This window comes from Periplaneta americana, chromosome 7 (genome assembly GCF_040183065.1).
Source record: "Periplaneta americana isolate PAMFEO1 chromosome 7, P.americana_PAMFEO1_priV1, whole genome shotgun sequence".
NCBI lineage: Eukaryota > Metazoa > Arthropoda > Insecta > Blattodea > Blattidae > Periplaneta > Periplaneta americana.
Genome location: NC_091123.1, coordinates 148,475,612 through 148,491,229, shown reverse-complemented (window position 1 = coordinate 148,491,229; position 15,618 = coordinate 148,475,612). Strand labels below are relative to the sequence as shown.

The 15,618-nt window shown below is 34.4% G+C and overlaps 1 protein-coding gene across 1 annotated transcript; it reads left to right on the top strand.

The window, feature by feature from the left end:
* The first annotated feature begins 327 nt into the window (after positions 1-327).
* LOC138703576 (mite allergen Der p 7-like) lies at positions 328-13,914 on the top strand. Its single transcript, XM_069831557.1, has 5 exons — positions 328-488; positions 1,953-2,085; positions 5,682-5,834; positions 10,364-10,515; positions 12,602-13,914. The coding sequence occupies exons 1-5, from the start codon at positions 403-405 to the stop codon at positions 12,771-12,773; spliced, it is 696 nt and encodes a 231-aa protein (XP_069687658.1). The 5' UTR covers positions 328-402; the 3' UTR covers positions 12,774-13,914.
* Positions 13,915-15,618: the final 1,704 nt, after the last annotated feature.

Below are 15,618 nucleotides of genomic sequence, written 5' to 3'. Positions count from 1 at the left end.
CTAGATTTTAGGTAAAATAATATCCAAATTGGATCTTATTTAGGTTCTATAGAATTTAAAAAAAAAATGTTTGGGACAGAAAATGTAAAAGAAGAGTGATGGAATAGTGGCGATATATGTTCGAATCTAAGAATTCAGACTTTGGTAAGAACAATCGCATTAAATCTCGCCTCCTTTTGCTGTAGAATGAAGCGCAGAATATCAGCTTAAGATCAAGGTGTAGGCCTATTTGATAACAGCACCTTGAAAGATTCAAGGTTAACACTCAGCGGAATGTTGCTCTCGAAAGCAGGTTAAAGATTGATTTCTATCATAAACATCCTTGAGTGTACACTGGACCAACTCATATATAAAGAAAACTCAGAAGCTGATTCACTGATACGGGACTCAAACCACACAACAATGAGGACTCTGGTATTGACAGTTGCGTTCTTGGCGCTAGCAGCCTTCGCCAGCGGGAAAGAGCTCCCGAAGGATGCGCTTCTGAGGTATCAGAATGTGTTAATTAATTTATAGAATAGTATTGTCGAAAACTGTCATTGTTATCTTTGTTATTATCACACCACAATCATCATCAACATCCGAAAGAAATAGACATTTTAAAACTCTTCGGTTTCATGAAGTTTCCACTGTTAAAATATCTCAATTTTAAATTTACTATTAGGCCTATACAGAATATGAAGGATAGAAAGTAGTGTAAAGCTGAAGAAAGCGTAGTTTCCATGGAAATCCATTTTTTTTATATCTGAAGGCGACAAGGTGGTTCTTGGCATACCGCATGTCTGTACACCGATTTATCCTAAATTACCAGACAAATTTTGTTTCTATTCAGTTTCTGCGTGTCAATTAAACCATAAACGTCTGATCAGAGGACCTACGTACAGACCACAGATGTCGAATTTGTTTTTCTGACTGCAGAAGAGTGTACACCTGCTAGAACTCATCGCAGTATATGGGAGGACAAATTTTCCAAATTATATCTTCAAAAAGACAAAAGTTCCATATCACATTTCTTCCAAAACCTTTAGATAATTCTTGAAGCAACATCTCTGTAGGCTGTGCAGTGATTTCCGAACCTATTTCACACCAGGTTATTTGTTTGAAATGTTTTGTCTTCTAAATTATCCTTCGGCAATACAAACATGTGATAAATCCGGACTGCATGATGGCTCTGCCAGCGCTTTCCACCGTGTTCAGGAAGGATGTCTTGTGAGTGATTTTTGCGCAGTGAGTACGGGCGTTGTCGTGAAGGAGGGTATGTCTCTATACTTTTCCACGTCTTCTGTATATATGACTTCTTTCAATTTGCCTTTAAAAAGACTACTATAGTATGCTGTATTTGTTTCTTCATACAAAGAAAGAAATCGATGGAATAATATCCACTTCCCAAATCTAAAAAAACTGTAAGTTACACAATATCTTTTCCTCGTTTTTTTTTTTCAGTTTAATCTTTCTTGGTGGTGGTGAATCTGAATGATTTCATTCTTTGCTAACAATCTTGGCTTCAGAAGTGTATTGCCATAACCAAACCTCACCGATTGTCAAAATCTATCCAGGAAATGGTGACTCTTTAGGTTGTATCACTGGACATGTTGGGAACAAAGTTCAGTCGTATTTCTGGGCATCCATGCATATTCTTTTGAAAACTTTAAATGTTAGTGAATAACTTTCTTTAGGTTAACAACGTTGATGTTTACTTTTATGGCCAATTCATAGGCACTTCTTTTTCAGTTGGTTTTTCCGAATAAGTTATTATTATTATTATTATTATTATTATTATTATTATTATTATTATTATTATCTTGACAGGAAGGGCACGGACAGGGGGCTGCCCTCGCTTCGCTGGGCCCATTGTACTACCCGGAATGGAATTATTATTCCTGCTTATCGTAAATCAAACATTTTTCTTACATTTTAAATTTATATATGTTCCTTATGCCTGTTTTCCACAGACAACGCGCACTACGCATCACAGCTAATGCCAATGAATACTTCGACTCCGTGGTCGCTCGGATTCAGAATTATGCGGTGGAAATGGGTCTTGATCCCCTTCATCTTCCAGACCAGAAACAGGAATTCAGTGTTGTAAGTACCCACGACATATTTTAATTTAGTTGTTTAGAATTGTTACTGGTTTACAATGAACTCCAGCACTACTGCTAAGTCAGAGATTGCCAAACTTTCTCAGTTAACGGGCGTTAGGTGCCCTTAGTATAGGCATACTGTAAAATTTTGTCGTGGTGGTTTCAAGCCAAAAGTTAGATGTGTAATAAACAATTTAATATTAACGTAGACCTGTTAGGTGATACTTTGGTACTAACAGCTTCATTGTTTATATCCTAACATTAACTAGGCCACCTGCGTAGCTCGGTCGGTTAAGGCGCTTGCCTGCCGATCCGGAGTTGCGCTCGGGCGTAGGTTCGATTCCCGCTTGGACTGATTAAGATTTGGTTGAGTTTTTTCGGAGGCTTTCCCCAACCGTAAGGTGAATGTCAGGTAATCTATAGCGAATCCCCGGCCTCATCTCGCCAAATATCATCTCGCTATCTCGAATTCTATCGACGCTAAATAATCTAGTAGTTGATACAGGGTTAAATAACCAACAGAAAAATACATTATATATATATATATATATATATATATTCCTTATTCTTCTTTATTGGTATTGGCACCAATGAAGGTCCGAAATAATGATAACTAATACTTGCCCCATCATACAGCCTATTAACAGGGCTTAGGCCTATACAGTCAGTCTAGGGGCATAATGTTCTTTGGGTACGACACTAGCACGATGCAAAGAGAGCCGCCCAAAATGGGGATGAACGCCACTCGTGCGGGAGAGCCTGGACGCCAGGAGGGCCCAGCCTAATTTTTTATATTTTTAAGAAGAGGACACAAAATATTCACAAAACATTTCCTTAAATGAAATAAGAATCGTCAAACCGCCTATAAAACAAAATAAATAATAGGGTAAACTAGGGTCTGTTGGACAGTCGGGCATGTTGGACACTCTGTACTTTAACGTGTTACCTCGCCACTTGTGGGCACCAAATTCTGCTAGAAGTCAATGAGGGAAGTAGCCACGAGTAGGGCTACTTCCGTCATTGACTTCTAGCAGAATGTGGTGCCCACAAGTGGCGAGGTAACACGTTAAAGTACAGAGTGTCCAACATGCCCGACTGTCCAACAGACCCCAGTTTACCCTAATTATATTTTCAACAAGTTTAACTCTCCCTGGTGAACGCGAGTTCAATAAACAAGTTGATCACGTATATATATATATATATATATATATATATATATAAACTCAACAATCTAATAATACTATCCATTGAGTGTGAACTGTCTTCAAACATTGCATAAAAAAATTCCTTAACTTGCAATCTTAGTACTGTATTTATATTATAGAATTTCAACATTCATTAAAATATTGGCGAAGGGAAGGGCTCTGAAAAATGTTTGTCGAGGGGGTCCACAATTTCTATAGACGGTCCTGACACAAAGTAAAATGAAGATGAGGCTTTAAATTAACTGATAAAGTAAGAAATTAAATGAATGGAAATAATATATAGAGAGAATAACTGAACAACGTATTTTCTAAACTTACAACGTAATATAGATGAAGCTATTTCAAAATACACTGACTTACTGATACCAGTATAAATCTGAAATCTTAATCCTTGATAATAATAGTAATAATAATAATAATAACAATAATAATAATAACAATAATAATAATATAACTTAGTTACAAAATGGCTTTTAAGGAACCCGCAGATTCATTGCCGCCCTCACATAAGCCCGCCATTGATCCCTATCCTGTGCAAGATTAATCCAGTCTCTACAGTCATACCTCACCTCCTTCATATCCATTTTTATATTATCCTCCCACCTATGTCTCGGCCTCCCCAAAGGTCTTTTCCCCTCCGGCCTCCCAACTAACATTCTATACGTGCTACATGCCTTGCCCATCTCAAACGTTTGGATTTAATGTTCCTAATTATGTCAGGTAAAGAATACAATGCGTGCAGTTCTGCGTTGTGTAACTTTCTCCATTCTCCTCTAACTTCATTCCTCTCAGCCCCAAATATTTTCTTAAGAACCTTATTCTCAAACACCCTTAATCTCTGTTCCTCTCTCAAAGTGGCTGTCCAAGTTTCACAACCATACAGAAGATCCGGTACTATAACTGTTTTATAAATTATAACTTTCAGATTTTTTGATAGCAGACTAGATGACAAAAGCTTCTCAACCGAATAATAACAAGCATTTCTCATATTTATTCTGCATTTAATTTCCTCCCGAGTATCATTTATACAGGGACATAATTTTATTTTTACTTCAATTTTCATTGTACCTGAGTTTTTTAATATACTCCACTCCCACCCCTTCTACTAATGAAGTTCCAACTGTCCTCCACGCAGATCCGAGACCGCATATAGTAAACAGTACTGAGTTAGTGAGTATAGTACGTTCCAGAAATATGTTCGCGTTTTCCAGTGACGAAAGAGCTTTCAATATTGAATCATATTTTCGCACAGGTACTGTCCGTTTGCCTACGTCGCATCCCGATTTCCCCCACCTGCTTCTGCTGCGCCCCTCTGTAAAGGCTGGGCTGTCTTAGTTGTTTTCTGAAAACATTAATTTCTGTTAGGAATTGGACGTCTACGTAATATTATACAACTGTTTAAAATAACTTAAATAAAAGGGCCTCGTTAAGTAATTAACTATCACGTAATCCCCCCCCCCTTTCTACGACTCTGCGACAAAACCACTTGGACGGACAGTACATAGCATGTCTGAGTAATTTTATCTTTTCGGATCGGGCAGAAGTGAAGATTAAATGTACAGTACCTAAGGTCTCTTTTATAGAGTAGGTATAGAATTATTTCAACATGAGTTACTAGTACGAAGGACGAAACTGGTAATTGGAATTAGGTACAGTAGACCTAGTCTATAGTGCGATAATATGCACAAAAGAACTGAAGCCTGTATCGAAATGAACGGACACCATTTTCAAAAATGTGTTTAAATATTCGTATTATGATTATTTTTCAATTTAACTTCTTTCTCTATATTGTATGCTAATGTGCTGTAGACAGTATAATATACACTGCATAATGAATGCGTTCCCATGGGCAGCTCAGTTCGTGAGTAAAAACACTCATTCTTAATACAGTACTGTAATTTGATTAAACAAAAACCTAATGAAAATTATCGAACTCAAAATCGCGATATTTCCTAGTTTACGTAAATGGATGAACTACTTTTCTTCCCTCCTATATCTAGTAGAGTGATTCGCTTGTGTTTTACGCCAGTATCATCGAACTACAGTCGTGGAAGGGACTAGCAAAATGTGTTTCTGGTTCTCAACCAAAGGTATAGCCAGGTTAACATTAAAAATGTTAGTAAAAATAAAATGATGTCCCTGTATTTGTTACTGTTGCTCCAAGATATTTGAATTTTTCCACCTCTTCCAAGGATAAATCACCAATTTTTATGTTTCCATTTAATAATAATAATAATAATAATAATAATAATAATAATAATAATAATAATAATAATAATAACAGTCGTTTGAGTTCGAGATATAAAAACCATTTTAATGAAATTTTTGTATTGATATCTTGGCCAAGTGCTGGTGACTTAGTAGATAAACTGCCACCCTGATTCTTCCACAGCAAGGCGTAATACTCGAGTGGCACGGGGAACTGGATCTGACGAACGGCTACCTGCAGGACATCAAAACCCTGAACCGAGATGGAGACGTGCTCGTTGACTACGACCACACGGATCTGACCATCTCGGCTAAAATCGCCTTCGGCGACCTCAAGGTATGAACCAGCGATCGTCTGTCAGTCTGTCATCTATTTATTTATTTATTTATTGTTTTATTTATTTATTTATTTATTTATTTATTTATTTATTTATTTATTTATTTATTTATTTATTTATTTATTTCATTCCAAAGACTGTACAATGCAGCATAGGAAAATGTCATGAGCAATATGTTCATAAGTTACATACAAGGAAATAATCACATTATATAATATCATACGGACAATTCTCCTTAAAAGTTATGCAGCTATATAGACTTAAAATACTCACCAATATTATATAGTGACAAGTCTATTAATTTATTTTTAATTTCTTTCTTAAAAAGCCTCAAGCTTAAATGTCTAATATTGCCGGGTAAAACATTGTATAACTTTTTACAAATCTCTACAAAGCTGCTATTAGTAGTAGTGTAATTACATTGTCCTTTTCTTAAATCATTTTTATGCATTGTAGAATAGCTATGCACTGAGCTATTTGTAGTAAAATTATTAATATTTGTTTGTACATACATTAAACAGCTTAAAATATACAAAGACGGTACAGTTAAAATTTCAAGTCTCCGAAATAAAGGTTTACAATGTGTACGGTTATCAACATTACAAATTATTCTTACTGCCCTCTTTTGTAGTTTCAATAACTTTATTATTTTAGGATCATTACCCCAAACTATTATTCCATACGTCAGATGGCTATGGATATAAGCATAGTATACGGATTTTAGCACTTCAACACTAACATTTGTTTTTAATTTCCTTAACATAAAAATACCTTTGTTGAGTTTCTTAGATAGTATGTCAATATGACAGTCCCATTTAAGTGTAGATTGTATATGCACTCCTAAAAATTTGACAGATTCTTTACAATTGATTCTATTGTTTAAGGAAAACTCTAAGTTCTGTATCTTCTCTTTGTTTAAGCAAAGGTAATTAGCTGAACACCAATCTTCTATTTTTCGGTTGATTGCATCAAGATCATTAATAATTTTCAATCTATCGTATCCAGTAATTGTTACAGCAAGATCATCCGCATATAAATATGACAATTCATATGATGATTTACTATTCAGACAACATATTGATCCTTAGACACTTTTTATTTTATATCTTATATTGCAATGCTGAACAAATAAGGTATGTGATACAAATATGGCCAATGCAGATAATATGGTCACATTACTGTTCTATAGCTAATTGATATAACCAAAAGTTAGTGCCAGTATGTCGAACTACATATTAGGAATTGTACATAATCAGCGACATTAGTGGATAATAGCAAAACTGCTTCCACAGGCCTTTTTATTTGATTTGTGACAACAGATTAAGACGGTGTTATAATATTGCTGTTGGTAAGTTTGTCTTGTATTTCCTTTCAACCAATTGGTAATTATAGTTTCTATATAGGCCTAACAAAGATTGCACAAACTACAGAGGAATAAGTCTCCTAAATAGTGGATACAAAATTTTCTCAAGAATAATAGCTCTTAAGTTGGAAGCTCACTACAAAACTCTCATTGGTGAAGAACAAAACGGTTTTCGAAAAGGCAGCGCTTGCGCAGATGGATATTTTACTTTGAAGATTTTGATCGAAAAACATAGGGAATTTAATAAAGAAACTCATTTAGCTTTTATCGATTACGAAAAAGCTTTCGACCGTGTTAACAGAAATAAGCTCTTTCAAATTTTGGCAGATGATTCAGTTCCAAACACATAAGAACAATTTACGAATTATATAACCAGAATATTATCAAAATTACTATCGGATCAGAACATACCGAATGGAGACCGATAAACTGTGGAGTTCGTAAAGGATGCCCCCTCTCACCACTTTTATTCAATACATAGGCTACATCAACTCCATCATCAGATATTGGCGACTAACAATTCATGGAAACATCCCGCTCTTCCGAGTACTCTAGATACATTATTATATGCAGACGATCAGGTTCTTTTTGCTACAAATGAAGACGAGCTGCAATACTCAATATATCACCTGAATATAATAGCACAAAATTTCAATATGAAAATTTCCCCAAACAAAACAAAAATTATGGCATTCCACGGTAAACAGCCAGTTAGGAGTAAAATTTGCATTAGAACCCATATGTTAGAACAGGTAAAGTCATTTAAATATTTAGGTTATAATTTGACATATTTACCTATTACTGATATATCTGAACATATTCAACATTTTAATGAAGCCTTAAGAACCATAAACAAGGTTTTCACAATCACAAAAACCCAAAAACATACCAGATTGAAAGCATATAAAGTTCTAGCAAGACCTATTCTCATTTATGATAGTGAGGCCTGGACTGACCGAAACTCAGATGTTCAACGCCTAACAACTGCGGAAATGAGATTTCTAAGGAGGACTGCCGGTTACAGCTTGCTTGATCACAAAAGGAATGAACTAATTACAAAAGAATTGAAAATTACACCTATTTATGAACATCTCAACCACTATAAACAAAAATGGCTTAACCATGTCAATAGGATGGACCGTTCCAGACTCCCAAGACAAATTCTTCGCTATATACCACATGGAAGACGATCTTTGGGACGCCCCCTGAAAAGATGAATGGAGATCGTAACAGGCCACTAGGCCTAATACCTGCAAGGACGATGATGATGGTATAACATTTTATAACTTGTTCGATGCTCGTTACAGGCATCCAATGCTTATTTAAAATGCATTCATATTTAACCGAAAAATATCTTATTTTTCGAGAGGTGTTGGATACAGGTAATATGGCCGCATGGATATGCGACTATGTGCAAATTTGTGGTTACATGCATGAGAAATGTATTGGACTCATAAAAAACTTATTTGTCACACATATACCCATTGATATACAGGGTTATTCACGAGGATTTACGCCACTTACGGAGTTTATTTCCGACGACATTCTGAGCAAAAAATGACATAAAAACATGTGTCCTAACTCAATATTTTCAGAGTTACACTAATTTGAAGTTGTTACTAAAATACCTTTTTTCTTTAGTTTTAAGGGTAAAAGAATATTACAAATACAGAATGAACTATTCAGAAGGATCATTTCTTTAATTGGTTAATATTCTGAAGCTAAAAATGTGTTGTGAATTGCTTTGTAATAAAAGCAATTTTCACTAAAAATTACATTATTGTAACGCACTTATCACAATAGTAATATGCGTTACAAGAGCGGTATGTTGAAGTTTTCATGTTCGAGGAAAAGTTTGAAAAAGCGAAACGTAGTTGAGCTTTTTTAATTTCCGAGAATTGAAAGAAAACATACCGCTCGTGTATCGTACATTATTTTGTGCGAAGATCGTTTATTACATACCTGAAAGAGGAATTTCTAATTAGTTGCAATGAAATCTCCATCTTGGTTTCTGTTCAAAGATGGCAAATTTGCAAAACAAAAATATCTATCTTCAACAGTGTTGCTTTAAAATGTTTTCTGTGTTTACTATACTCCAGCAGGCCGTGATATACGTCTGTCTTTTTTTCCCCCCCAGTCTATAAATGCGAACTTAAAACAAACGGCTTCCTTAATGTTACATGTATCACGAATGCAGTAACTTTAGTGGAGTTGTAGAGTTTACTTAATTGTTGCAAATATTTAAAAACAATAATTAACAGTGCAATTTAGGTGAAATTGCAGTGGTAAGTTTCCAATTTATAATTATTAGTGGAGAGTCGGGTAGTATCGGACAGTGCGTTTCTTTCATCTATCACCATATGGTAGTACCTGAATGACATGGTTACGTTTCTCTATGCGACATCACAGAAACGTAACCATGTCAAGCAGGTACTATCATCGTGTGGTAGATGAAAGAAACTCACTGTCCGATATTACCCGATGTCCGATACTACCCGACTCTCCCCTACTATATTGAACGTCTCTAAAAATAATGTTAAAAGCCTAAAGCAGTAAAATCAATATGTCACTTAAGCGGTAAGAAGAGGGAAATTGTTATGTGTGTTAGGTTGGGAATACTGAATGTGGAATTTTAGACTTTTCGCGGATTGGTTTTGTGCGGAAACCAAGCAAATACGCACGATCTCGCACAAAAATTGTTACAAATCATACGACTTTAGAAACTTGATTCTTTGCAGTTTAATTATGCATCCTAATGTACAGTCTTGAAGAATTTACAAGAGTGGCGTGATTTGTAACAACTGTGATAAATACGAAAAAAAATGTAATTTTGTAGTTAAAAATCGAAACAAATTCTGTACGAAGCAACTATGGAATGTCGTTTACAACCACATTTGCAATTAGGTCGATAATCGCGATTAGTGACTGTAGTCTGTCACTATTATTCCTCTCATCTCAAATCGAATCAAACCCGATTTATACACTGGTCACTTTAGAAGCCAACAAATGAGCCACTAGCTACAGATATAATAGGGACAAATTTTGTTTTCCAAAATGAAGAAGAGACTTCAAAATCTCACATTCTTTTTAGGTGACTAACAATGTGTACAAGTAAAGCAATGTTCCTGAGAGCATCGTATTATATTTTATTTCCTCTGATTGCAGCTCTACTACGATTATTTGGCTCAAATAATGGATGTCGGACCGACCGGTCAGATTGAGGGCATTGTTACCGACCTCAACCTCTACGTAGTCATCAAAGTTAACCTCGAAGAACTGACTGTGGCCCTGGAGACTTTCGAAATCGAACACACGGGGTAAGTACGACCTGAAACGCTATGCCTTAAAGTTGGGGAAAAACTCGGAAAATCCAAACCAGATAATGAGCGCAATAATTGAAGCGTCGTCGGCTGGAACAACGTTATAAGTTACATTTGGTAAAATTTACAGGAGCTGCAAAAATGTGTACGAGTTCAACGTTGTTCTTATGAGGGTAGCAAACTTTTGAGTGGACAAATATCACGTACTGCATTGATGGACAGTTGCAAGCCAAGATGTATAGCAAAGTAACATGACATACAACATTATTACACGGAAACACGCCGAATGAAAATTTTGTGACTTACAACGTTGTTCCAGCCGACGCTTCAATTGTATAGTCTTCTACCATAACAAAAACTGTGATTTGACCCAGATGTTCCAAATGTTAAATAACTTTTTTTTTGTATTAAATTTTGTGGTAGAGTGGTGATGTGCCTTATAAATAAGTTCATTTTTATAAAAAAAAATAATAAGTAAATTTCTTTTATACAATTGCTTAAGTTCTAATACATTAAAATCCGAAAAAAAAAGTTTAGTTGGATAATTTATAGATTTCTTTATACAAGTCTTAATAATAGAGGAAGTGTTACAAAATTTGGAATACCATTTTGTTTTTTCGTTTTGGAACTTGCATGTTTTGAATACTGAACGTAAAGTATCGTCCTGTTTGTTGCTGAATGTCCCTGTGAATGGTACACCGGACTTAGAAGTTCGCAAGATATTATAAAATGTTTGAAAAAAATAATTTCCTCAAAATTTAACTCATTTCCTTCATAAAAATGGAGGTACAAATATGGAATACTATTAACAAGTTACAAGATTAACAAAATTGCGAAGTCAAAATAGCCCCTACTAAGAAAAGCACAGAACAAGCATTCAGCATCTTCATTAGTACTTAGAAGGTGTTTGGGTTCCCCAACCAAATACTGAATCCAGATGAATCGTCTCCCACATCTTTTCTCGAACTTGTTTTATGGCTTCTTGCATCGCCTTTTCATTTCACTGTTTTCTAAGTTTGTTGGAAGGTGAAGTTTTCCATCGTCCTACAGGTGCCAACACTAGTAACGAAACAGAAAAGCAGACTATAAAGATGGAATACTAATAATACTAGTATTTCATATTTGTGACACACTGATGTTGTAAGTCATAACCTCAACACACATATCATAATTTAAAAACGAAATCAATTAAACATACATTGCTATAAACGTAGATTACTTCTCTTTAGGAATATAATTATTATATAGGGTAAAGTTTCCTAATTCCGTGACAGCCCTAATTTCGTGATACGTTTATTTCACTGAATGTCACGGGATTGGGTATCTTGCTAGGAAGTTCACCGATGTATCAAAAGTAGGTGAAAAATGCACTCTTTTGAGAAGATGTCTGGCGCTATGGTCTAACGGCAAAGCTTTGACTGACATTCAATTTTAAAAAAAGTATCACGAGATTAGGAGTATCATGGAATTAGGCAACTTTACCCTATCATTAATATTTCTAACATTGAGGAGTAACAATTTTTATTCAAGAAAAAAAACTTACTGGCAAAATTTTCACTTTCCTCGAAAACGCAATAATGATAAAGGTTTCAATAGTTTAGCTTCTAACTGCAAACTAACACATTCCCGCGAAAGAGAATATCAGTGCGTAGTAATTTTGAAGGCTTTCGCTAGAATCAGTGTTGCCAATTCAGCGGGTTTTCCGCTAGATCTAGCATTTTTCAGGATTAGTTTAGCGGGTAAAATTTATGAAATTTATATTGCTTATATAGGGATTTAGCGGGGTTTTAACACTACAGCGGCAAAATAATCATTTTTAAATTGATAATATAGCAATTTAGCGGTTTCTGCACTGTATCTTAGCGAGTTTTTATGGATCGAGTTGGTAACACTGGCTAGAATACAACACGTCTCAGGTCGTATATCACGCTATTTCATATTTGTAACACTTCCTCTACGTTTTTTAAGTAAAAGTAATGGAGTGACATCAGACTTCGAAATACCTTATACCAATTGGCATAATAAATAATAGATTGTATCAAGTGTTAACAAATAATATATAAGCATTAATATTTTGTTTCAGAACGCTGGAAATCTTGCTGCACGGAAATGGATTGTTGGACATTATTGCCGACGCAATTGTAGGAATTGTGGACCTTCTGTTCAAGGATGTAATCATGGGCGTTGTTGAGACTGAAGTGAAGAAAGTTCTGGAAGACGCTCTGTCCCAGATCCATCTTGGAAGATACGCATAACTGAATCTTATTTCTTAGAGGACTCAATAGTTTGAGGATTACACGTGACTTCAATTTTACATATCTTGTACATCTGCTTCTAGTATAGGTCGACAAGGTTTTGATCATGGAAGAAAATAACTGAAGTCTCTGTTATTATCAATAATTCATCATACTCTTCCATTGCGATTCACAAACGACTATTAATACACCAGCAGTGACATGATCTCCAATTGGCAATTAAGACATGCCATAAGTTGGTTCATTTACACTTCAGTAATCAACAAGATAATAGTATGAGATGATATGAATCATACCTACAGACTGGAAGAAAGAGAGAAAAAATTTCGTCCTATAATTTTCGTATTAGATGGACTGTCCTTACGTGCATATCAAAGTCGTCTTTAAAATCCGAAGAGTGAAATAACATTAGTTAAAAAATGAATACATTGCAGACGCAACAAACATGCTTGATAAAGCTGTAAATGCACTAGAATTAGAATGGAAGTGATAAATCTATTTTAAGATGCTCTTTACAATTTTACAGTTTATTCTCCACTTTTAATTCTCGAATACAATCTTCATGTAAATAATGGGTCAAAACAATAACCGTTAAATAGGTAATTTCTTGACTTGAGTCCTCAAATGCAGGAAAAATTTGTCGTAAAAGATTACAGAAAAAAATTATGTTTTTGCTATAGATAAGAAAGAAAAATCGTGCCGAGAAACACAACAAAAAAGAAGAATAAAAGAAGCATAATGTGCCACAATGCGACCGCCGAAATATACCGGTAATAAAATATTACGTATAATTTGGCTCATTTATTTGTTGACTTAAACAATAATGGAGATAATACTCGTACTCTGAAATGTAACCTAATAAAATATGACATCGAAGCAACTGTATGCAGAAATGCCATCTTCTTATTTTGGTTCCTTCTATTGTTTTTGTTTCACGTGGTTATGCTATGTACCGAGTTTTCGAGTACGCTAGCGTAGCAACAACAATTTTTGACATCACAATACTTTAATGTATGTTTCAAATTATAATAAAACATATTTTCATATTTTTATCCTTGTCATTTTACCACAATTTGTTTTGAATCTTGAATTCTTTTATACAATTTTTCCTGCTCAATAAATATTGCTTTGTAACAACCAATATTGTTTTGTTACTGTATTCAACGTCATTCGAACAGTTTCGTTGCATTATTATTATTATTATTATTATTATTATTATTATTATTATTATTATTATTATTACAAGTATTTATTTATTTACTTATTTATTTACAATATTTGTGTGCTGAACAACAGCCAGAGGTCAATAATTATAGTTCAGCACAATACACAAACAGAAGATACAAAGGTGCAAGAATAAATAAAATAATATCTTAAATCAAGAAAAACATAACCTACATAAATAAAATTGAGAACAAGGACAGTAAATTACTAATAAACAAAACTATATTTTAAAAGGCTCTAAAAATGTTCCCATGCAAATTGGCATATTTTATGCATCTACAGATTGGAGAAAGAGATTTTGAATTTCTGTTGTAATTTTTTTTTTTTTTTGAACCCTTTGTAGAAATAAGTAGTCTATACAGGCCGTATTCATAGACATTTTTAGCGCGGGTTTCCGATGGATGATCAGAATTTTTCGTATTCATAAACCAGTGTTAGCGATAGGATATGATTTGAATTCTGTACTAGTAACCAGTGGATAGCCGAGGCTAGATTAGTACGCTCGTAGCGCGTGCTGCGAAATGTCTATGAATAGCACCCATATTGTTTATGATAGACTCACAATCAATCTCACCCTAATAATAATAATAATAATAATAATAATAATAATAATAATAATAATTTATTTTAGTTGACAGAGTTAAGGCCATAAGGCCTTCTCTTCCATTCAACCAGCAAAAAGTATACATACATATGTATGAACTTACAAGCTACAAAGAATATGTACAACAATTTGATTTAGATAAAAGTTACGTGTATACATCAGTTACTTATGAATTGAAAAGTAAAATACTATGAACTATTAATTAAACAATGAAATACAATCTGTGTAGCAGAATTGAACTAAAATACACAGAATGTTAATTTTTGAAATAATGTTAGATATTAGGAAGAGATTATTGAGAGACAATTTTGAAAATACAGCGCTATCAGGAAGTATGTCTAAAGAAAGAAGTTATCATATAGTCAGTGACGGTTAAGTCAGTATAATTAGAGTGAATTGCTGAGAAGGTTATCCTTTAAGCTATTTTTTAAGGGCCGTAGCCTATTCATAGACATTTTTAGCGCGGGTTTTCGGTGGATGATCAGCGTTTTTCTTATTCATAAACCAGTGTTAGCGATAGGATATGATTTGAATTCTGTACAAGTAACCAGTCGATAGCCGGAGCTAGCTTAGTACGCTCGTAGCGCGTGCAGCGATATGTCTATGAATAGCCCCTAAATTGCTTATTGTCTTGCAGTCCTCTAATACTTTGTCACAAGGAATTCTATTGTCGCGAGGTGGATACTGTAAAAGATGATGAATAACAACATTATTAACATTATTATTATTATTATTATTATTATTATTATTATTATTAGGGGAGACTGTTGTACCTTTAGCATAGTGTACCTTTGAACATTTTTTGTTTGTTTTTTTTTTTTTAATTTTTGCTGCTACCTAGAGAACTCAAAATGAAGTAGATTGTAGATAACGCCGCTAAGTAGGTCTGGTTGTAGTTTCAGTTTGATTTATTGCAAAATGCGAGTTCCGTGGACAAAATAAGTTTTTTACTACCAAAAGTAAACATTTCGTTCATTGATGTGTGTTTCTAACACAAAACCAGATTGCATTTGTTAA

Coding starts and splice junctions, on each gene's coding strand:
- LOC138703576 (XM_069831557.1), top strand. CDS start 403: ATGAGGACTCTGGTATTGACAGTTGCGTTCTTGGCGCTAGCAGCCTTC. Junction 2,086..5,681: donor AGAAACAGGAATTCAGTGTT/GTAAGTACCCAC, acceptor ATTCTTCCACAG/CAAGGCGTAATACTCGAGTG. Junction 5,835..10,363: donor TCGCCTTCGGCGACCTCAAG/GTATGAACCAGC, acceptor CTCTGATTGCAG/CTCTACTACGATTATTTGGC.